The 25,382-nt window shown below is 33.0% G+C and overlaps 1 protein-coding gene across 5 annotated transcripts in view; it reads right to left on the reverse strand.

Annotated features, from left to right (window-relative positions):
* Positions 1-25,382, reverse strand: part of LOC149785918 (uncharacterized) — a 173,485-nt gene that overhangs the window by 74,931 nt on the left and 73,172 nt on the right. For all 5 annotated transcript variants that reach the window (XM_089976152.1, XM_089976148.1, XM_089976149.1 and 2 more), the window contains exons 8-10: positions 24,610-24,684; positions 21,156-21,230; positions 14,105-14,179 (exon numbers count right to left, since the gene is read on the reverse strand). In XM_089976152.1, the coding sequence (XP_089832278.1) occupies positions 14,105-14,179; positions 21,156-21,230; positions 24,610-24,684 (225 nt within the window). The remainder of the gene's footprint in view (positions 1-14,104; positions 14,180-21,155; positions 21,231-24,609; positions 24,685-25,382) is intronic.

Here is a 25,382-nt window from a genome sequence, read left to right on the forward strand (position 1 = left end):
ACATGGAACTACACCAGAGTATCTTCAGGACTTATTCAGGCCTTTTTCAAAACAATACCAGTTGAGATCAATATCACATGGAAACCTTCTAGCACCAAAACCAAGAACAGAGCAAATTAAAAAGAATGTCCAATACCCTTGTACAGTTCTGTGGAACAAGCTTCCACTACATGTAAAATCTGCTAAAAATAGAGTATTTAAGAAGAGATATCATGAGCATGTATATGTTTCTAACAGATAATGGAATTTAGTATTTTAATACTAAACATGTTAAAATAAACAGTAATTATTGCTATCTTCATATAATGTGCATTGTTATACTCTCCTTAAGAGGGCCTCAAGGGAGAATAGCCCTTGACTAGTGAGTCACCCTCTATAAATAAAGCAATATCATTATTATTACCACCACCATCAGACCCAAGAGCAGCACTGCTTCATGAAGAACTAACTAGACATAATAATATGTCATTCAGAGAAAACTCCATGTTAATATGCTCATCCAGTCAGGAGTAGCAGTAACCGTGAAGATGTTCAAAATGGATGTCAGATCGGCACCATTTTTATTTTGGACCAACTAGACATCATAAGAAGTCTTTAAATGAAAATCTCATGCTGTCATGACCATCCATTCAGATGGGGTAGAGATAAAGTTTTTTAAGGTGGTTGTTCTTGCAGCCATAATGGATGTTATATTGGCACTGTATCCTTTTAGGACCAACTAGACAAAATAAGTTGTTTAGTGAAAACCTCATGTTGATATGAACATCCATTCAGGAGGTGTAGGGATAAAAAAAGAAACATCTTCAAGATGGTCACTGTGGAGGTCATATGGTGTATGCAAGCAGTACCAATTCATCTACAACCAACTAGACCATGGGATGAATGTCTGTGACAAGTTTCAAGGCAATCCTCCAAGTAGTAAAAGAGGAGTAGTGATAACTTGTGTGAACAGACCGATGACAAACAATAGTTTTGCTAGTTGATGACCAATAATGCTAAAAATCATTTGGTTTGCTCAGGTTTTGTACATAACATGCTCTAAAATTCTCCCACTGTTCTACACGAGAATTTAGCAAAACTAATTTAGGTAAGTCCTGGGAATAAATGTTATCATGTTCAGAGCTCAAAAATCAGATTGCCTGATGCCCAGGGCATCAATAAATCTAGATCATGTCCCTACTGTATTCTAAGTTAGTTGCCCATCAAACTTGTAAAAAAGTGAAAGTAGCATTGAGCACACAGATAAAATCTGAGATTTTCATTTTGACTTAGTTCTAAAATTACACAGGGCCCTCTGCTGGCACTCTATTTGTTGCACTATCCAACTTGTGAAGAGTGCTTAACTGTATCAAAAGCCATCAATTTTGTATACAAAGGGAAGCATGACAAATGAATGGGGAACAGTACTGCTTTTGAGCTTCATATTTCATTGGATGTACATAATCAGCACTCACAATTCATGGATGAAAAATAATGAGCTGTCCATGCTCATGCTGATTTGGTAATGCATCACCAGTTAAATATTTTAAGCAGTATTAAAGTGGTTGTTTAATAATGAAGCTATGGTTGGGGATAAGTGACTTATAACAGCCTGCAATACAATGTTTTTAACTCTAAAAGAAGGAGATAATTACCCTGTATTTTAATCAATTTAGCAGTTAAGTCCAGAGTTGGTGGCTTCTGGTTCTACTAATACAAAATAATTAGTGTTTCTGTAATTGTGACACATTCACAGTATTATGACATGAATTATTAAACCTGAAACTACAGCCACTATCTGTTTATTGACAGAAAATAAGATCAATGCCTCCCCAACTTCATTTCTGTTTTAAACTTTGATCAAGAAACATGTCATGTGGAGATCTTTTTTAAGCATTCAGAAAATAAAACTACCCAGTACTTGTTTAAATCATGACATGCAGAAACTAGTGTTTAAATGAAAAATAAAACAAATAAAAATTTAATCTAAGTAGACATGGTCATATTTCTTTTCAAAAGTATATTGTGAGAAACAACTATTCCAAGAAAATTAGTTAATTTAAAGCATATTTATATTAATTTTTTTCCAAAGTATAATGGTTCCAAAAAATGCATCAAAACAATAGTAAAAGAACTGCCCTATCAGGTATGTTCATTTTCATTCAGTGCAAGTGTTTTCAAAAAATATGCCATTTCAGGATCAGTGCCTGAAAAAAAAAACCTTCTTTGAGTACTGATACTACTTGCCATAAATATTTAGTTATAAATACAATAAATGTTTAATCATAAAATACACAAGTTCCTCAACTGAACATAAAATGTTCACAGCAATCCTAGAAATTCCTTCTTTTTAACTGCTGAGTATTAAAACAATATTTAGATAATCTTAAGAAACCCCAACATACCCAATTTGGTGCCAAAATAGTTTCGTACATGTCTGAGTTGACCTTGTACCTGCTATCACAGATAGAAAATCATCTCAACCAATCCTTAACCAATGTGCTAGAAATTTGGCTAAATCTATAATAATTTTTAAAATATAAAAACTAGTTATCTAAGTGGAATCATTTGTGGTATTCACCAGATATATTCACATTAGATTTGATAAAAATCCATTCATACTTATTATCCAGTTGTGTAGCAAGAAGATTGAAAACCCTGACATTCTGACATTAAAATCAATGTTCTTGTGCTAAATATCAACTTATTCACTGCAGTGAACAAAATAAGTCTAATAAAAACTCACATCCATCTGTACAAACTGCTGTATTTATAAAATCGATGAAATCCATAAATGCTATCAAGTACCAGTAACATTACAGCAAGGACAAGTGTCCAGTTTTTTAAATTCCTGCACAAAATGTTCGTAACGTAGATGTCAGGTCTGCACATTGTCATTTAGAACCAATTCAATATTAGAAAGTTTTTAATAGAAGACACTATGTCAATGACTCTTTCATGCAAGAGGAGTAGTGATTACAAGATTTTCAAGATAGCCATTATAGTACCATATTTACAGGTCAGATGCACACTATTTTCATTCAAAACCTGCAAAATATTGCTATAAAAGTGTTTAAGTGAAAATTCCCTGTCAATGAGACAATCCATTCAGCAATAGCTAGATACATATTTTCAGAATGGCCATTAAGGCAGCCATTTTGGTGGTTAAATTGGCATCATTTCAAACAAAGAATAACTGCATAGTGCAAGAGCTTTTTATTCCATATTTTAAATGTTGGTAAAGCAACACATTTAGCAGAAGTAGCTGTTACCAGAGTTATAAAATTTTGCGAGGTCACATTGGAATCAGATCTGGACCAACTTCCTACAGTGAGTTTAAATTAAAACCCTATAGATGTTATTATGATCTTTACTTCAAGAAGGGTAATGTTAAAAAGATTTAGAGGTGGCCAGCACCTGTTTTATTTAAGAAGAACATGCATCATAAGAAATATTCCAATGAAAAACTCATAACAACATGATCATCTGCTCAAGAAGATTAAAGGTAACAAGATTTAAACATTCAATACTGGAAGTCAAATAAACAACAGTTTCATTTAGGACCAACTAGACACTTTTAATGAAAACCCACAAGACCATCCATGCAGGCAGAGTAATGACATCATAGTTTACAAGGCAGCCACCATGGTGGGTGGACATAATGGATGTTAGATTCGCACTCATCATAGGAAGTATTCTGCTGCAAACCCCAACTCAATATGACTTTCCATTCATCAAAAGTAGTGATTACATGATTTTCAACATGGCTTTCATGGAAAAAAAACTGTCTTAGATAACGAGGATTTTATGCAAGGGTTCTTCTCTGTTGCTTCGTATCTTGTCAACTTGGATCAGATTTGGAGTCCGACATTTCTGGTGTGTCATGCACATTTATTGGTGGTGGTTGTCTGTTCCGGTTCAGGTAAACAATCACAACCAATCAGAGCCTGAATGTAGCTTATTCACTGCCCCACAGGCTGGAAGTATAAACATCCAAACTCAATCTATGAAGATAAAAAGCAACAGAAACTTCTTGTAAAAATGGCTATCAAATGATCAGTAAACTACATCAATTGTACAATGGGAACAGGGGGCCAGAGTGGCCGAGTGGTCTAAAGCGCTCTCCGTTACGGATCACTGCCATCTCACCTCTGTCTGCATGGGTTCGAGTCTCGGATTCAGCAAAATGTGGGTATGTGAGAAAGCTTGCCAGTAGCTTCTCATGGGTCCGTGGTTCTTTCTGTGGGTTTCCCGGGTTCATCTACCACCATTAATACTGGCCGCCATGGATAGCCTATCGTGTGCTGAAAAATGGCGTTAAACCCTACAACAACAACAACAATGGGAACTCTTCTGAAGTGTCTCATTTACATTGATATATGTAATCAGTGACTGCACTTACTGACAGGATAAAATAATTAGCATGTAATCAGCAATATTTTGAATTCCACAAGTCAGTTACCTTGTGTGAATTTATAGAAAGGAAGTGGGTGTTGTCAATAGTTTTCCTTTCTCACTGAGTTAAATGACTGCATGTGGTTATGGTTCTTTTGCATCTCAGTGTGAGGGATTTTCTCTCATGCACCCAGGCCTGTTGAAGATAAGATTTTCCTCGCATGAGGAAACTGCACTATTTACTGTTCTGAAGATAACACCACAATATCTTCCAAATTTAAGAGAAGACAAGAAATTGATCAGAAGATATTTTTAAAGCATTCATGCAAAATAAAAATAAGGCCAAACCAAGTCCAGCTTCCAATTAAACAGATTAGGATTTTGTTTGGTTTGTGGGGTTTGATGCCATTTTTCAGAACATTATACATGGCAGTCAGCATATTTAGTCAAGGAAGAGTCTGAGAAGAACCACCAACTGACATGAAGTTACTGGCAAGCTATCTAACAAATCAACATTCATTTGGTCAATCTGAAAAGACAGAGGTAAGACGATACATCTTAAGAGAAACAGAGAGGTGATCTGTAAAGGCAAGCACCTTAGACCACTCAAGGCCATCAGTGTGATAATGGATTCTGACAAGACGACCACCATGGTTGCCACAATGATGCCTGAGGATAACCCTGTTCATACAGGACCAAGTAGAGCTCAGATTAATGTGTCTGTAGTTTCATGGCAATCCTTCAAGTAATTTAGGCCAAGTACCAATAACAAAACATATGGTAACAGGCGGATTACTGATGAGGGAAGGAAAATAGGCAAGTATATAAGCCATGCTGGTCTATCATCAGTGGTGCTAAAAACAGTTAACATTTCTTTATTACAAAATTCAGCCTTTTCTTGAATATTAAGAGTAATACCACCTCATGCGGTATACCAAGTATCAGATAATTGCCTTTTATGTTCTGCAAAAGATAAAATAAAGAAAAATGGAAAAAAACATACCAAAGTGAAACAAAGAAAGTGGAGAGAGTTATCAAAATATAAATACAAACAAGAAGAACACTTTGTCAATTCTCACATGCACTTTATAACATGTTCAACCTAATTAAAAATACAGTCTGTTTATGAAGGCAATGAGACGTAAACTTGAAAGCAGTCTTTGCCAGCAAAACACCTTCTTGCTAATTTTAAAGTTTTAATCATGAGATTGCTTTATTCATGGTCAGATTTCTGTACACCCGAGACACGGAAAATTTTAATCTTAAAATATGGAAGGACTGCATGTAGACAACAGTTTTACATTATTTATGACGTTGAGAAAATACAAAGAACAAAGTTGGATTAGGGCTGTATTTGGCCCCAAAATTAGTTATAAATTTATGTGACTGTAACAGCATTTGTAATGGTTATACAACAATGTCTATATGTTTATTGTAACATATATACATATGGCATTTTGAAATACTGAGAAAAAAAAGTTTGTTCCTAAATGAGTGGATGGTCATCAAAAACCTCAAAATTTGCAACATTTCTGCATCTTCAAAGACCTCAAGAAACTTCAGAGCAATCAAGAAAAAAGATCTTATTTTCTGACAGACAACACTTTATAATACCATGTAAAAAAATGTAAATGACATATCTGTTTCTGTTTCTGCTCCTCTTTAATGAAAAGAAAATTAAGGCAAGCCATCTTCTACGCCCACCCCTTTATAACCATCACCATATGAAAATGAAACAATCATATAAATAAAGTCAAGTCAGTTACTGACAAATGATTAAAGAACTTGAAGAGGCAGATTAGAGTAAATATCATCATTAAAGTTGGTACAAGATAAGGACAATCCTGTTTAACTAAGTTAACATTTTTTTTACAGGTCTTTGATGGTGTGAAACTTTTTGTCAAAAAACTGAATCATCCTGACCACAAGACAATATGAAATTTAGTGGTGAATTATCACTACTATCTAAAAATGTGCATTTGTTAAAGTCTATGCTAACAATTATGATTATTAATCAATGGGTATATTATATAAGCTCTATTTCACATATATGGCGCAACATCTGAAGCATTCCCAGTCATCAGCGGAGTCAAACAAGACTGTGTCCTTGCGCCAACGCTCTTTGCCATCTTCTTCTCCATGCTTCTCCAGTACGCATTCAAGGACTGCAGCGAGGGAGTGTACATCCATACCAGGGCTGACGGCAAGCTGTTCAACATCGCCCGTCTCCGTGCTAAGACTAAAGCAACAGAGGTACTCATCCATGAATTGCTCTTTGCCGACAATGCAGCCTTGACAACACACACGGAAGATGGACTTGAGCAGCTGGTATGCCGCCTCTCCCATGCATGTAAGGAATTTGGACTGACCATCAGTTTGAAGAAAACGAATGTCATGGCACAGGACACAGACTCCCCTCCCTCTGTCACCATAGATGGGTACAATTTGGAAGTTGTCTAGAACTTCACATACCTCGGGTCTAACATCTCCAGCTCACTCTCCATTGATTCTGAGGTGAATGGCAGGATTGCCAAGGTAGCAGCAGCGATAGCCAGACTTAACCAGAGGGTCTGGAACAACCCCAACCTCGCAGAGAAGACCAAACTGTGCGTCTACCAAGCCTGCGTGCTCAGATGACTTCTCTACAGCAGCGAAACATGGACCACTTATGCATTGGTGATTTTTTATACTACATTGTTGGCATCTTAAACTTAATCTTTGGTTTGGAGTGAAGAAATTCAGAGGCAACATGAAAGGAAGCAAAAATTTGATATAAAATGCCCTGGAATTTATCTATTGTTACATAACAAAGTTTTTGTTCATATTGACAAACCATCTTATCAGTGCACTGTTATAAAATCCGCTTATTCTGACATCAGGCCTGAGTACTGTATGCTGTGAAATCTCAGCATATTTGTTTTATTTTATATTTCTAGTTGTGATGATCAACTGGACAAGGCACTATCACATAAAGGATCTTTCAGACAAAACAGTGTCTTAGTTAATACATTAAGTACTTAAATACTTTTAGACTGACCATTGTATGAGGATGGTAAGTAAAATTCCACTTCTTTTCACCCACATAATCAAATCCTTCAGAACGCTCACATTTTCTGTAGTAATCACTATCAGAACAGAACAGTTGTGTAGTCATCGTTTGTTGGCCTTTTTAAAAATTTCTGATGCATGCGTGGAAGGCAACATCTATCCGCTACCACAAATGTAAAAAAAGCAACAAAAAAAAAAAATGAGATCGACTTGTTTTTCTATCCAATAGTCATATGACTGGGACTAGCTAGTTGGCCAACATTTGAAGACAGGAACAGAAACTGCTACAATCGACCAAACTACTGCTAATTCCTTGCATTTTTAAAAAGTATCCAGAAAAAAACAGTTCTGCAAAAACTTCAAAGAAAACTGATTACCTTTCAAGCACTGATCATTCTGTATAAATACTAAGCAAATGAAAAAACAAGCAGTCTCAGTGCTCTACAATTGTTGATATTGCTGCCACAATAATAACAGACATTTGTTTGGTCTTCTAAAGCTGTCCAAAGTTTAGCATCAATTTCAATAAAATATGCATCCTTCATCAAAGAAAGCTGACCTTAATCTTCAATAGAAACAAAGAACATTTCATCAAAGGAAGTCAGCAACAGACTTAAATGAAAACAATAGAATCTTATGGATTGTTGCATTTTCCAATGTGACTGGAACACGTTTATTGTGCTGTGAAAGTTTCATTTTTGCAAGACAATGGTGGCAAAAAACACAAATTAAATTTTCAATCTTTTGAAACCATAGATATCAGGCCATCAAGTTAATTTAAGATGGGGCACCTTGCAAAGATGTTTGTTAAACTTTTTAATTTGTTCACATTTTCATTTCTCTATGAATAGCCACATCTTCTATGTACCTTTGGCAAGATGATAGCTGTCCCCAGCTGACCAAAATCAAGGCCAATTCAAGTAAATGTGCATGCTGCATGCAACCAATTATAGCCACGTGCAACTGGCAACAAATTTAGTGAATTGTTTAGTGACATTTGGATATAGATCAAACGAGAACTTCCAATTTTTTTAATATATTTGTGAGCTAACATGAAGTTTATAACATGTACTATGTACTCAGATTCATGGATTTATTATATACATGAACAATACTTAATGATTATCGATTGTACTGCACAAACATAAGTTGTATACATACAAGTGTTTTTCAGACTAGTTTGTCTTCATTTAATCAAAAGCAATTATTTTTGCCCTAACTTTTATTACACCACCCCCGCCATATTTTAGCTAAATACATCATATTCTTTAACTAACTGACTTAGTTGGTTATAACATGGTTCAGCCTATAACACGGACAGATTCAATTTACTATATATATATGAATGAAAGATATTGTATCTTTCGCACAATTAAGTAGTATTTTAAACATAACCAGTAAAGAAATAATAAATAATAGTAAACAGTTAACACATTTTGAGATCAGGAAACAAACAATCATTTCTGACATCATTATATATAATTATGAAATTATTAATGTGCTGCATCTCTTTGGTCTTAAACTAATTAACAGAAAGAAGCAAAACCAACACGTTTTGTAAAATGTTAATTATCTAGTATGTTATACAATGACAATCTAAGAGAAACTTAATGCAATTAGTTAAATAAAATATAATCACAAATCCTAAAGCACAGCATTCTGAATGAATTCCTGGCTCTGAATGTCATGATATGATCCTTAAATATGCTCATGTGCCAACAGTCTTTTTATATCACAATGGCATTATCCAAAACTCCACTGAATGAATTCACAACAGTCCCAAAATAATATTTTAGTCCAAATTCAGAAAGAACTTTGTAACATCAATGAATATTCCAAAACAAATGATTCCTTTCAGATTATATCCAAACACAACATCAAATACATCTGCAGACTGACTTTGTAAAAAACATAGGAAAAAGGAATAAATTAATTGCTCTCTTCCTCCATCTTATATACATCCCCATCACTCTACCATGCAATACTTCCTACATGACTTATGTCACAATATAACCCACCTGACTTATGTAATACAACACATCCCACCTGACTTGATCATCCAATGGGAAATTACCACAAACTGGTTCATGATATAGAACACAAACTCAAACAAACAACTTATTTATAGCTCACAACAATCTACAGTCATGGATGAAACGTTAGACACAACATAGATACACATAACAAATGTAATAACTAGCCTTGACCTAAATAAAATTGCTGGACCGAATCAAATAAGCCATAAACTGTATAAAATTATAACTGAATAAATATTCATTAATACTAATCAATAAATCATTTGAAATCATTATGTTCCCCACACAATGAAAGCTAACTCATGTCATGCAAATTTATAAGGAGACAAACTGTTATCACCCAATCATAAACCAATTTCTGTAATCAGCTGTGTCCCAGGTTTTCCAAAGAATTATAATCAGACATGTATATAACTGTTGTCAAGAAAACACTTTGAGATAAAAGAAAATATATAAATCTGCATTTCTTCAAAGTTTTTCAACAGCTCATAAGCTAAATGAACTTTATCACAAAATGTTTTTCTCTTGATTCAAGTGAAATCATATGTTTAACATTCCTTGATGTCAGCAACAAGTTTGATAAAGAATCATGATATTATTATGAATATTCAGAATGCACATAAACATATATATTGCACATGACAAAATCTTTTTCCAGGATAGCTTTGGCCATACAAAATATATTATTTAAAGCTCAGAAAATGTTTCTGAAGTCTGGAAAAATTGCAATAATAAAGATTCTGGCAGATTAGAGATAAATTACATTGGAAGTTACACCCATTTATTATTGCTTCAGAGAGTTTTTCTATGCATAACTGCTGGTAAACTCATGCACAAGGAAAGAAGACCAGACTATGCATATTATCTTTGATTATGAATATTCAAGTACCTAACTAAACTGACCTTCTTACACAAAGGAGATATCAGGCATCTAATTAGCGTCTACATAACTCCCAAAGCACCACACCTATCTCAATCAAATGTCAGTTTTTGAGTGGGTTTCTTTTTCAGGTTTTTTTAAAAGACATCTTTTATCCCATGTATGAATTGCCTTTGGGACTCTTTCCCAGAAGATATCTGGAAGTTTTCAATATTAATATACATGTATTTTAAAAAAAATTATCTAATTCAACTAGTGCTTTTATCACCATATTACGACATTATCAAAAGTCACCTTAATATTGTACATACTAAACTTGTTGTCCCATTATTTTCAATCATTACATAATGAATTTAGTTGACTCCCCAATTCATATACATGCTGCCATGACAATGAAGCTGCTGGCTGCTACTTCTTATATTTCTCTTCATTTAATATCCTACGATTTTACACTCTAACTCAGTACACCTCTCCTTCAATAACGTGTGCACAATGCGGTCCAGAAACACTGACTGCACTATAAGCAAGGGTGTGAGTTATTGAGGGACCTCCATAACAATGTGAAATGATGCCATCCTCACTGGACATAGAGAAAACCACAAAGGGAATGGGGGTGGAGTGAACTGGTCTGTTTATTGGCTGAATACTCGTTTTAAAACCACATTCGAAATAATTGTCAATAAAGCACTTTTTCTAACAAAGTTATTTGTTTTTTGTAAAAATGACCTTTATTTTCAAGATGTCCATGCACTGACAGATTGTTAATAATATTCAAACAGGTTTCAACAATCATAAGGTGTATGCGAAACAAATGTGAATTACATCACTGCTTTATGTTGTTGCTCAGTAGTCTGGTTCTCTGATCTGCATACTCCTTCCTTTGCTCTCTACAAAAGTGGAATGCAACACAAGGAGCTAATCAGGGAACCAAACTACTTATTGATTCAAATTCACAATCAAACAAGATTCCATTTACAGTGTATTTAAAAAACAAGGAACACTTAGTTCATGCAACAGCCATCATCGTCGAAAGTCATATTTATTATTATTGCATTGATTTGATGCAATCAATTCACTGCAACTAATAGTGAAATTTCTCATCCATGAGGAAATCTCCGAGTCCAAATTCAAAATGAAAAAATTAACCATAAACTCTTAATCTAGCTTCTCATTAATAAAACGTATTTGTGAAACAGAATTTTCTGTCACCAAGTATTCATTTTGTTTGGTTGTCTTGCTACCTTTGTTCACAGTTGTGAATCAGTATGCTAATTTAAGGTAATTTAATTATATTACATTAATTTTAAAAAAATGTAAGTGTTCGATGATCTGTCACTCAACTAGGGCCACTAGCTCTTACTCAGGCTGGATTTGCATGCCTTTTAACTTTTCATTTATTCCTCCCCTTTTATTTGACACAAAAGACTAATTAACGTGGTAATAAAAGGTCTTTTAATTCAGTGCAACAATACAACAAATACCAATCTGATTGCAAGAAATACTTACGCAAACTAGGTACCAAAACATCATCGGCATTTAGGTTGTCACATAAACACTCATGGTCATAGCTCTTATGGTTGATTGACATATTTCACATTTAAATACAACATTACACATTGTATTTAAACTGAACTAAAAGATATAACTAGAACACACATTTCACTTGAGAAAAGAAACTTATTTAATAATTTAATAGGTATTTATGTATTACAGTGCTGCCTCAGGTAGGCGTAGCACCATTTTCATTGATCATAATTTAGTTGCATAATGTCATTTATGGCATACCAAGGATGTATTTTATGAAGAAATTTTAACAAAATACATGACCTCTTATTAAACGTTGAAAATTTCATAATGTTGATTGAAATTTCAGGTCAAATCAACTGTTTTCAACGATAAAACAAGTGATATATCAAGGTTTCATTTACCAATTTTGATCACGATTTTCTTAATGTTCAACAAATAGGGGTCAAATTATTGGAACTTTCTTGTAAAAAAGGAAGAAGGGATCCATGACTGACCTCATGTTAAAGTGGGTTTGCCAGTTATCAGGTCTTGACTTATCGAGGGAGTTGTGTAACTCGGAATTTAGTTCTGAATGGATAAGCAGAAGGACTATATAAAATTTTGTCATACTCCTTAATGATCAAAACTATATACATGAAACTGGATGTTTTTAATACTTACAATGAAATAAGTGAAAAGGATAAAAGTGACTGCAACCAGAGCAACTTCTCTCTCTTATTAATCACTATGTTTATTATCTTTACCTTTTAAATGTTTCATCTCATTTGATATATGAACTATTTTACCTTAGATTGACTGTATTTGAATTTTTGTAAAACTAATTTAATATTTTGATCATTTTTGTACATTTTGAGAAATACCTAGGTTAGATGGATGACTCATGCCCCATTCCATATTGTTGAATTAAAAAAAAAAATATGTTTAAAACAATTAACTTTATCTTTCTCCATAAAATAATGCAAGACTAAAATGGACATTGACTTGAAAATTGAAAATATAGCCACTGACAGAGTATGGTGTGAAATAATGGATCACAAGTTGAAAGAAACTGTAGGCAGTCACGTAATAGGAGAATATAGTACAAATAAACACAAAATAAAGATGCTGATATATGTACTGTGGCAATATCGCAGAGTATAGAGCTTGTAAAACACAAAGTTGATTACAGTGTCTGCACAAAATGGTGAATTTGCAAAATCCATCTTTTGTATTTGATTCCCCTATTTCACTACTTGCAACTTTATTTGCTGAAGAAGCCTCACTCCAATCAGACAATACCAAATTCAAAATAGATCAAGAAAAATACCACTATATAATGAGTTATTCAGCTTTCTAGAGATACAGGAATAGTCTATTCTGAATCTCCTTGCTCATAATGATATTCCCTATCAACTTCTAATTTTATGACAAAAGTACACACTTTCATCCACTTAAGTGTGATCCCTCATCAGTTAATAGATGACTAACATCGGTGTTTTTACATACATAAACAATATATCAACATGAACTCTGCAATGGTAAAAATCACTAGGGTCATGTAGGCATCCAACACTGATTATTTCAATAACGGGAGTCGTTTTATAGAATTTGATTCTACATACCTTTAAGTAGCAAGTATTCACTTTATTTGGATTTTTATACATCCACATTCTTTTGGAAGGTCATTATTTACATGCCCCAAAAAGTGTATATGGCAAAATCAATGTTAAAGTACATAGACATTTGGGACAAAATGAACCTAAAGGTGTGATCCAGTACAATCAGACTGAATGTTGTGTTCTGTGATGTCATAATGAAAGCTATGCATACTGATAAGCAAATTTGTACTACCCTATATTGTGACAATTTCAATCGAAGTGCTCATTTTTTGACCCAAGTTTAGAACATGGCTACCATTGTAAAAGACAGTAAAGATCGATAATTTTCATCTGGAAGTTTCTTTGTCAAAGTTAAGGTGCGGATCATTCAATAATCAGGATTTTAATAGATTGTGGTTAAAGAAAAGTAGTTTTAAATTTTAAAAGAACCATTTATATTTAATTTAAAATGAGTAAATGCACATATATGACCCATGTGACTTGTACTATAATAATAAAATATTTCTTTAAATTATTTAGCTTTTGTCACAAAGAGTACAAGTAATGATGCAACAATGATATTCAATATGTATAACAGGGCATTAATGCATATTGATAAACTGTTCTCACAGTATTTTGATAAAGCATGTCGTGGTTCTTACCTCTACTGATTTCTCTCCTGTCTTGTCTGATGTAGTTGTAATGTCATCTGGTAATTTGAAAAGACCTAAACTATCCTGAAAATAGAAAAGTTGTAGATAGAAACATAAAATAAAAAACAATGCACAAAGGATGAGACTTGTTACAATCATTGCAAAACAAGAATCAAAGCTAATGTAGTAATTACACATGGGACCTAATGATGAGATTGAGCTTGGGCTCTGTGAGTGACACTATTCATGTCTGTGAAATCAATTAAAAAAAGGAAATGAACGGGTACCAATTGTGCAGTATGATCACATGAGTTAAAATAAACACCATGCACAAACTGAATCAAACCAAACCTTGTATTGTGTCAAAAACACAAACAGTGTTTCTACAGCAAGAAATATTATAATACAAATAAAGGTTGTTCAGACAAAAATGGAAGCCAGTCTATAATCACATTACACAACACTGATGGAGACGTCACTCTGCAGTGGGTAATGTTTAATATTTTCAAATTATTTAATTCCAAATAAATGTAGATACAAGTATTATGAAATGGACAAACACAGTGTAAGCAATATTACAATTCTGGATGGGAATAGTGGTAAAAAAATATGTACAAATATATGAACTGACAGTATTTTCTATGTATTGCAAACATCTTGAGTTTCTAAAAGTCACAGCTGCCAACCCCAAAGTAAAAAATACTGAATGCTTATGACAAAAATATTGATTTTCTGGAATACAGATTTTTAAAACTTTAATGCATATGATAACTATTTATAACCACCAATTAAGTAGGCCAGTAACTTAATTATTTAATGTCAAAGATGCATATGTTGCATTCTTGCACCTTCTGAATGGGCACCCTGTTCCATGTTCTGGGTTACCATTCATTAGGTGCAAGAATGCAACACAATCTCAGACACAGACTGTTCATAGAAGCCTTTTTAAAACCTTGTTTTTCAATAATTATCAGGTCCAATGTAAAATCTTTCATTGATGATATGAATTCTGTGTGATTTTTTACTTAACTGTTTTCCTTCTAGCACACGAGTAATACCTTGCGATTTTACTATCTGGAAAAAGTGTGCAAAATAAATCACCAGTAACACTTGTAATTGAGGAAGGTTCATTTCTAAAAGAAATTTTGTAAACTGAACTTCAATCAAATTACATTAACGTTCTCTCTGGCAGTTATAAAAATAGCAAGTTCAAACTGAGTTGTTGATTATGAAGCAATAAGCTGATGTTTAAGAGCTTTGCCATACTGTTTTATGTTATGGGCACCTCACCTGACTTAAGATGCAACAAAATGACCTGGACATAGGTCATTTCCAATGGAAATTTCCATCAAATTCTTAAAGGTCAGGTTTGTTAGTTTAATATTTAGCAAAATTCCTGTCAAAAATCAGGTAGACCTTGGCTTTTCCATGTCCTGAACTCCTATATAAGTAAACATGTTGTTCACAATGATCATTATCTTCAGGGATAATCTTTAATCATGGATAAAAGTTAGCTATGTAATGTGGTTTACCAAAGACCCTTACAACCTTCAATAATGGATAAAGGTTAAGCACACAATATAGATATACATAACACCTCCCCTCATAAATTAAAAGAAAGATTTATACAATAAAAAAATAAGTCTCCAATATGATGCTTCAGTTCATTTTTGTGTGAATGTATGTGTTCTATAGAAAACTCATTCATATTACTCTATAGTTTTGGCTACATTCAGATATGTACAAGTAAAGTTTCTTTGCATTGTTTAGTCATAGCATCTACTTCTTGGTTACTAATAGTGATGCTTCGGTGATTTTACTAATACTATAGATGACTTTTATTAGAATTTATATTTTAGTATCCACTATGCAAGTATTAATAGCAATGCTCTGTGTGTGGACCACTGAAGTTGTTGAAAGAGAAACTTCTTTCCAATGAAGATACTGAAATTATTCTTCTCAATTAGGTTTCCAATTATAAGTTTTCAAAGGCTCGTGAGGTTGCAAGAACAAATCTGCACTCTACTCAGTCAAAAATGAAATTAAGGTATGATAAAAACTCCAAGGAAAGGAGTTTTCAGCCTGGTGATAAGAGTTCTGGCTCTCTTGCCATACTACAAAATCCTCTTCAGGCCTGATTTTGAGCAAGAAATCTTTGTAATTCAGAAATTATGAATGATCAGACCATAAACTTTCACATTTGCAACAACAAGAAAGGAATGAACAGTAATTATTTGAATATGAGCACTTATTTCCAGATGTTCCTACAAGAACAAATTTTCCATGACATTGAAATTGTAAATTCCAAACCTGTGAAACAACACTCATATACAGGATGAACCCACTCAAACAGGAATACTTGAAAAAAATAATTCAGTATTTGCTGGAGAATGATTTCATGGAACCCAGTAAAAGTGACTGAGTTCACCATGTAACTAGATAAAACTTTCCATATGTGCACTGATTATAGGAAGGTGAACAGTGTGATTAAAACAGATTCATATCCATTACCAAGAATCAATGACTGCATTGATAAAATCGGAAATGCCAAGTATGTCACCAATTTTGATCTTTTGAAAGGATTTTGGCAAATTCCACTGATGGAAAGAGCAAAGGAAATTTCAGCATTAATTACTCCAGATGGACTTTATCAATAAAAGTGATGCTGTCTGGGATGAAAGGTTCGCCAAGTACTTTTCAGCATCTAATGCATATGATTACCTCTGGTCTAGATACTTGTGATAATTACATCGATGATATCATCTACACTGACACCTGGAAAGAACATTTTGGGACAATTCAGAAATTATTTGACAACCTCAATCATGCAAGTTTGAAACTTAATTTATCCAAAAGTGAGTTCTGCCCTTCATATGTAACATTTCTAGGACATATCGTGGGACATGGACAAGTTAAACCTACAGATGCTAAGGTCAATGCTATCTCTAAATTCTCGGTGCCTGTTAGTAAAAAGCAATTGATGCAATTTTCAGGTATGGCTGGATACTATCGGAAATTTTGTTCCAATTTCTCAATAATTGCTGAAACTGACAAATTTATTTAACAAGAAAAACATGTTTCTTTGGACTGAAAAATGTCAGGAGGCTTTTGATAAGTTAAAACCCATACTTAAAAGCACGCCAAGTCTTACAGTTCCAAATTTCAACCAATCATTTAAACTGTCTGCTGATGCAAGTGATGTTGGGGTTGGAGCAGTATTGATTCAGAAGACGAAAATGGTGTTGATCATCCAGTGTGCTATTTTTGTAAGAAATTAAAAAAGCACCAACGAAAATTATTCAACAATCAAGAAGGAATGGTTTGTTTTGATATTGGCATTACATTTTTAAGTTTACATTAGTTCAGTTCCTTCTTCGATTATTGTGTTTAGTGATCACTAACCCCTTACTTTCATCGGCAAGATGAAAACTAAAAATAAAAGGCTATTAGGGTGCAGTTTGCTATTATAGGAATATATTAGTGACATTTTTGATTTACTAGATTTGACATTTTCCAGAAATTCAGTTAGTTCTATTTGACCTGACTGCTTTTTGTAAACACTAATAATAGAAACTTTGTATCTAATGCTAACCTAGTTCCTTAACTTGATTCATAAATCAGTGAGAGTTTAAGTAAACAACTGTTTTCATTTTTTGTAATTCTTTCTCAGAGTAAAATTCATAAAATGAAATCGAGGCCATGCTTGGAGTACATGACAAATAACATGTATCATGAGGGAATCTGTTTTGTATCTTAAATTAGTGTATAACTGTTTTCTATAGAGAATTTGGGCAGTCAGGCTTTAAACCACTGACACTTAAAGGTGTTTTGTTGTGACCAGTTTGAATTAAATTTTTTATTTTTCTTCAAATTATTTGGATTCCAAGAAATTATTGTTCCCTGGAAATACTTGTGTTTTAAATTAAGTCTTGGACAAGGACAGTTATCAAAATTCACAAAGAATTCAAACACTGGAATATTATTTTCTGTTATTCAACAAAGAACTGTTGACACATCACTATGACGCTGACCAAAACATATGTTATTGCCTTCCATTTTGGATTTCATCGGGTTTCGAACTCACTTTCATTAGGACTTTTTATAACTAAGACTTCTAATTTTTAATTCTTGGATTATTTTTAGATTTGACTCATAAAACTAAGTTCTTTTTCTCATTTTTACCTTGCTTTTCAAGGGAAATAAATTATCTGTTAAATTTTACAAAGCTTGTTGTCTTCACTCTTTTTTTTTTGTTGCATTTTGAAAGAGCATAAACATAACAATAGATATATACATAACAAATGCTGGACCCAACCAAATCAGTTATGAACTGTTCAAAACTATAGTTGACAAAATATATGTGCCCTTGAAAATATTAATCAATAAAACCATTTAAACCATTGTTACCCAAACAGTGAAAGCTAACTCCTGACTTGTCAATTTATAATGAGACAAAATGTTATTATCTAATAATAGACCAATTTCTCGAATGAGTTGTGTGTCTAAGGTTCTTCAAAGAATTCAGACATGTATATCATTTAAGGCATGAAAACGTTTTGAGATATAGATGTCAGTCTGGATCTATTCCAATCCATTTAACAGCTCGCAAATTAATACAACTTTATCAAAAATATTTTTCTCTTGATTTGAATGAAATTCCAAGTTTACTGTTACTTAAAGTCATTAAAGATTTTGATAGAATACGGATTAAATGTTTATGTTGTAAGTTTCAAAATATTGTGGTAAACTTCTATCATGGCTCAAAAGCTACTGATCAAAATGCTACCAGAGAGTTTTCACTAAGAATTCAGTATCATCAAAATGTTAAGTAACCACTGAAGTTTGCAAAGGTTCTATGCTAGGGTTTTTGCTTTTGCTTTGTATGTCAGTGATATAATAACATCAACTCACATGCGATGCTGTTTGCTGATGATACTTTTCATGTGACTTCTTCTACAGACCTTCACAAGCACCAAGGATTAAAAACAATGACCTTGAAAAACCTAAAGCATGGACAAACAACCTCAAAAAAACGAGATTTTCTTAATCATGCACAAGCAGACCGATTTTTCCTATCCGAAGTTCTCTTCTGAAAATATGCATTTCTTCCTGTTAAAAATCATAGACACTCTATAGTAACATTACCCTCTGATGCTAATTGGATCAATCATTGCAGTATGATTATCCAGAACACATGTAAATATCTATATTTTCCATGAATAAAACTCGTTTCACAGGACAACTTTGGCCGAACTAAATATACTGTTTAAAGTTTAGGACACGTTTCTCAAGTCTGGAAAATTTGCTCTAATAATGATTCAGACAGATTCAAGAAAAATTAAATTGTAAGCTGTATCTATTATTCCTCTCAAGAAATTTCTTATGCAGAAACAGGTTGATATACTCATGCAAATGGAAGGAAGAAGAGATTGTCCATATTGTATTTAATTATAAATACTCAAGTACTTAACAAACGTGAACTTCTTCCATAAAGGACATGTAAGGCATATCATTATCATCTACAAAATTCCCAAAGCATTACACCCATTTCTACCAAACTTTAGTCTGTATGGGCTTTTTTCAGACGTGTTTGCTCCCATGTACATGTATAACTTGTATTTGGGACTCTGCCAGAGATATCCAAAAGTTCCTAATCTTTATTATCTTTGTGAAAATAACAGGCCTATAGCCATATTATGATATTGTCAAGTCACCTTAAAATCCTACATACTAAACACAGACATTCATGTAGTCCCATCAATTCCAATCTTCACATAGTGAACTTAGTAGATGCTCCCATGTGTATGTGTTGCTATAACAATGAAGATACTGAGCACTGCTTGTTCTATTGCCCTTTATTTATTATCCAAAAATTTTTCGTTCCATCTTTTAACACATTTTGTTTAACTCTGGATTTAGTACTGAAATGTGAACAATAAAATCAAATTCTGTCACTCTTAAATATTCAAAAACATATCCATGAAACTGGTTGATTTTAATACTTATAATAAATGAAAAAGAAAAAGTGGACTGCAAACAGAGCAGTGTCTTCTTGCTTTCCCTCACTAATCGCTCTACTTATGTTTATCATCTTTACCTTTCACATGCTTCATCTCATTTAATATACAAAATATTTTACCTTGGTCTTTTTTAAATGTGTTTGAAATTTTGTAAAATGAATTTCATCTTTTCATCATTTGTGTATGTTTTGAGAATGACCTAGGCTAGTTAGACAACTCATGCCCAATCCCATACTGTTTAACATAATGACAGTAAAATACGTATAAAATGATAAACATTTTCTTTCTGCATCAAATAATGCAAGACTAGCCTTGACATTGACTTTTAAATGGAAACTAAACACTCTGACGGTGGACGGCATGAAATAATGGATCAAAAGTTGAAAGAAACTGTAGACAGTTATGTAATGGATTAATGCAGTAAATACATACATGAAATAAAGATGCTGACATATGCATTGTTGCAATATCAAAGACTATAAAACTTTCTGAGCACAAAGCTGATTGAAATTTTTGCAACATAAGGTGTATTTGCAAAATCCAGTTCCTATATTTGGATCCTAAATTTCACAATCTGCAAACTTTATTTGCTAAAGATGCATTGCTCCAAATTAGACATTAACAAATTCAGAATAGATTAAGAAAAATACCACTATAAAAAGATTTTGCTAGATTTTAAATGGTACAAGAATACTCTAGACCATTCTGAATCTCCTTGCTCATAATGATCTCCCCCATCAACTTCTAATTTTATGATGAATGTATAAGTTTTCATCAGCTTAAGTGTGACTCTCCATCAATTAATAGATGACTAACATCAGCGTTTTGAAACCATTCATGCATATATCAAAATATCACTACTAATTTCAGGTTCTGTGAACATTGCTAATAGCAAAATATTTCTTTACTTTTAACCATGATGGTTTTGTTACACACAGTACAAGTAATGATGCAAGAATCATAATCAATATGGATAATAGGTCATCTGTGCTTTCTGATGAACCATTCTCAAAGCATCTTGAGCAAGTCATAGTTCTTACCTCTAATGAATTCTCTCCTGTCTTGTCTGATATAGTTGTAGTCTCATACGATAATTTGAAATAAGTTAAATAATCCTGAAAATAAAAAAGTTGTAGATAGAAATATAAAGTAAAAATCAATGCCCAATGGATGAAAGTTTTTACAACCATTGTAAAATAAAAATAACAAGATACATCAGAGTAGTCTATGCTAAAAGTTGGTCTAGTAAACACATATGGGTACTTATGTGGAGACTAAGCTTGGGCTATGTGAGTGACACTTTACTCATAACGTCGGTGAAATTTATTAAAGGGTGCAAATGAACAGGTACCAACTGTGCAGCATGATCATATGAGTTCAAATAAGCATCCTGTGTGAACTGAATTAAGGACCCTACTTGACATTTAACAAGTATCAAATTCATGGTTTGATCAAACCACTGTCAACTTGAAAAACAAAACAGATTGAGAATTAGATATGGCTTATGAAAACGTAAAATATAAATGAAACCAAAATGTGCATAGTGTCAAAATCAAGCACTGTCAAAAACAAGTAGTTTTAGTAGGTCCTGTATTAAAACAATGCTGATGTAATGCCCAATAGGATCCCTTGATACCTATCTTTAAAAGTATACTTATATCTACATCTCAAGGATGGTCATATTGACATGGTGTTTCTATAAAATAATGAAAATGGTGTCAACAGTAGAGAGCTAACATTGATATCTAATTAACATAAGTAAAAATAATCTAAAACTATATTTTTTCAAGCAAAATGTTAAAAACATTCCAAAGTTTTACAGTATTGTCTATTGATACTTGCTGGTAATAGATTGTAAAGACACTGGCAGTAATTACCACCCCCATTCTCTATTCTGAACTGTAAAGAACACTGCCATACACTGTTCTTGCCTTATAAATTATCTAGCAAAACAGTGCATCATGATGGCAACAGCAAGCAATTTAATAAGGATTTCTTTAAAAAGCATGTACCACATAACAATCAACCATAACTATATTAACAACTTTTGCAAATGGTTCACCTATAGGCCACTCAAGTTTTTCTTTCTTTCAAAGTAATGGGCATTTGTAACTTTCATTCCATTTACATGGTCAATGATCTGAATTGCCAAGGTAGTAAAAACAAGAAGGCCCATGTTTATTTTTTGTATGGGGAACAATTTAAATCTGGTAGCTGTCTGTGAGGTCAAGATTTCAGTCTAAATTCTACTCTGAAATGTAATAATGAATAGACTCTTCACTTCACTGTGTTGGCTAAAGGGAACCTTTGATATAAATACATGGATCTACCAGTATGCAGAATCATACATATTATCAACACTGTATTGCACATGATTTATTATTTCTATTTTACTGCTATGACAAGAGGCCAAAGTGAGTTTAATATTACTCATCTGTCTGACATTTGCCCAAAAGCCAAATGCAAGAGCAATTGGCTGAAAATTCTGAATGCTTTCTGCTGAAATTTCCTCCAATGCTGCTGACTTAATGTTTTATGAAAGTAACTGTTGCAAAGATTTTTCCAATTTCTTTATCCCTTCATCTATATTGGATGGCACATCAACATCATTTGACAAATACTGAAAGATCCCTAAGCCAGGATGCTTTGTATAAGAGCTGGTTAAATGCTGTTAAGGAGTTTTTAAAGTTGTATTGGTGTTTTCTACTTTCAGTGATGGGCACCATATTTAATTGGGAAATAGCATCAGTTCGATTAATCTGAAAGGCCTTTAAGCTAGGATGCTTTCCATCAAATTTGGTTTAATTCTATTGTGTGGCTATTGAGAAGTCTGATGGTTTTTTTTTCTTCTATTTTTAGCAGCAGTCACATTTAACTGTATATTGTCATAACTCAAAAAACTTTAAAGACCTTTATACCAATGTGCTTTCTGTACAATTTGGTCAAATTCTGTTTTTTGAGGAAACTTATTGAAAGTTTGTCTTATACATCTTCATGACAGGATCTGCTCCATCATAATTGTTCAAATTACGTTGAGCGGTTTTTAAACAAAGTTGCTTAAGGTTTCTAAGGTTTTAATATTGGCTGCAATACTACAATGTTGAACAGCATTCCTGTAAGAATCTGGAAGACTCTGAAGGGTTCATATTTTTCATCTGGTTTGATGAAATTTATTCAGTGGTTTTTGAGAAATCATTTAAATTATTTAATTTTAAATGATGACTATATCTGATGATTAATCATTATCATTTCAAAAGATCTGATGATGCTCTCCTGTTATGTACACTGAATTTGTATTCTGTGATTGACCTTTGTCCATAATTGTGGGTTTCATTTAGAGCCTACATGAGTGAAGTCTTTTTTGAGGTAAACAATATATCACACAGCTAATTTTTTATGATTGTAAATTATATTTTAAGGTTACTATTATCTGTAGGTATACATATTTACTTGGATTTGAGTTCAGGACAATGGTTTTCCCCTCAGAAATTCCTTGTATATCTGATGTTTCCCATGCTTGTTGCTAAGCTTTTAGTAATAGACCTGATCTTGTTGACAACTTGTTCTAGATATGAACTGTCGACCTTATCCTGGACCTCTTATTGTGTCTTTGGTTTTCATATATGTTCAGAATACCCTATATTATTTTTTTTAACTTGTGATAGAACTTTCAGGACTGTTTGGGATTTAATTCACCATACTGTAATTTTTTCTTTTTAAATTTCACTTTATATTCTAAGGAAAAAAACTATTTATTGAAGTTTACTAAACTTGGTTTTCACTCTTTTCTGTTCTTACTTTAAGACAAAGGGGTTCTAACACTCCATATAATCAAGTAAAGGGAGTTTATGTGGATAAACCTAAATTTGACAAATATGAGGTTCATGGGACCTTGTACTATGTATGCTGTCTAATTGGCTCAATCAAATGGATGTAGTTTTGGTGAAAGGATTCCACTAATCCCACTAGCTCATAACATACTTAATTGGAAAAGGTAACTGTTAAAATGTCTTTGTTTGTTTTGTTCATAATGACACATCAATACATATTACAAGTCTAGGTCTTAAAATATTTAAGAGAAAGAAAGTGAAACCAACACTTTTAAGTAAAACCAAGAAGCAATTTATTTCCCTATAATACAAATGAAAACTCACAACACATTTATAATATTGTGAAATTAAATTTGGAATAATCCTAAATGTCATATCACAAGTAAAGAAAAAAAAACCAGAATGTTCCAAATGAATTCCTATTGTCTTTATGTCCTGATATAACACAGTGATGCAATCCAGGTTGGCTTTGAATGATTTCACAATAATCTTAAGTACTGTCTATAAATCCAATATTTCTTTAAATCAAATAGCTTTTGTCACACACAGTACAGGTAATGATGCAACAATGATATTCAATATGTACAATCTGTAAAATAGGGCATTAATGCATATTGATAAACTGTTCTCATGGTATTTTGATAAAACATGTCGTGGTTCTTACCTCTATTGGGTCCTCTCCTGTCTTGTCTGATGTAGTTGTAATGTCATCTGGTAATATGAAAAGACCTAAACTATCCTGAAAATAGAAAAGTTATAGATAAAAATATAAAATAAAAAACAATGCCAAAAGGATGAGACTTGTTACAATCATTGTAAAACATAAATCAAACTTAGTATAGTAATTACACTTGGGTCCTAATGCTGAGACTGAGCTTGGGCTCTGTGAGTGACACTAATCATGTCTGTGAAATCTATTAAAGCAGGGTTCATACTGAACTATGAATGATAAATTCAAAGACTTTTCCCAAACTTTCAAAGACCACAAACAGAGATTTCCAAGACCTATTTTTGCTAGCATTGTGTATACAGGTTATATGAGAAAACAACGAATGCCAAATACTACAGTATTGTTTACTGATTAAAGTCAAACTATAATTAATTTCCTAAAAAAGCATTATAATGATCTGGAAGATAGGTTAACATTTGTTATTTTTCCAGAAATATGTAACATACGTGTCAGATTTAATACAAAATAAAATGTTCTCTTAACAGACATCAGAACTGCTTTAAATGCATTATTATATTTGCTTTTTTTTGTCTTCAATCATTTTGGAAAGAGATGCCACCACTGTCATCTTTTCCTCTGCTCTTCTCCTAAGAGCATTGGACTCTGTGACAAGCACAATGAGTCCTTTTAACTCTGCCTCTTCTGCTTTCTGTACAGAGGAAGCATGTAGGCTGGCAATGTCAGCTTCAAGACACAGCTTTTTGGCT

The sequence above is a fragment of the Sinohyriopsis cumingii genome, chromosome 12 (genome assembly GCF_028554795.1).
Source record: "Sinohyriopsis cumingii isolate HCF-2022 chromosome 12, ASM2855479v2, whole genome shotgun sequence".
Lineage (NCBI taxonomy): Eukaryota > Metazoa > Mollusca > Bivalvia > Unionida > Unionidae > Sinohyriopsis > Sinohyriopsis cumingii.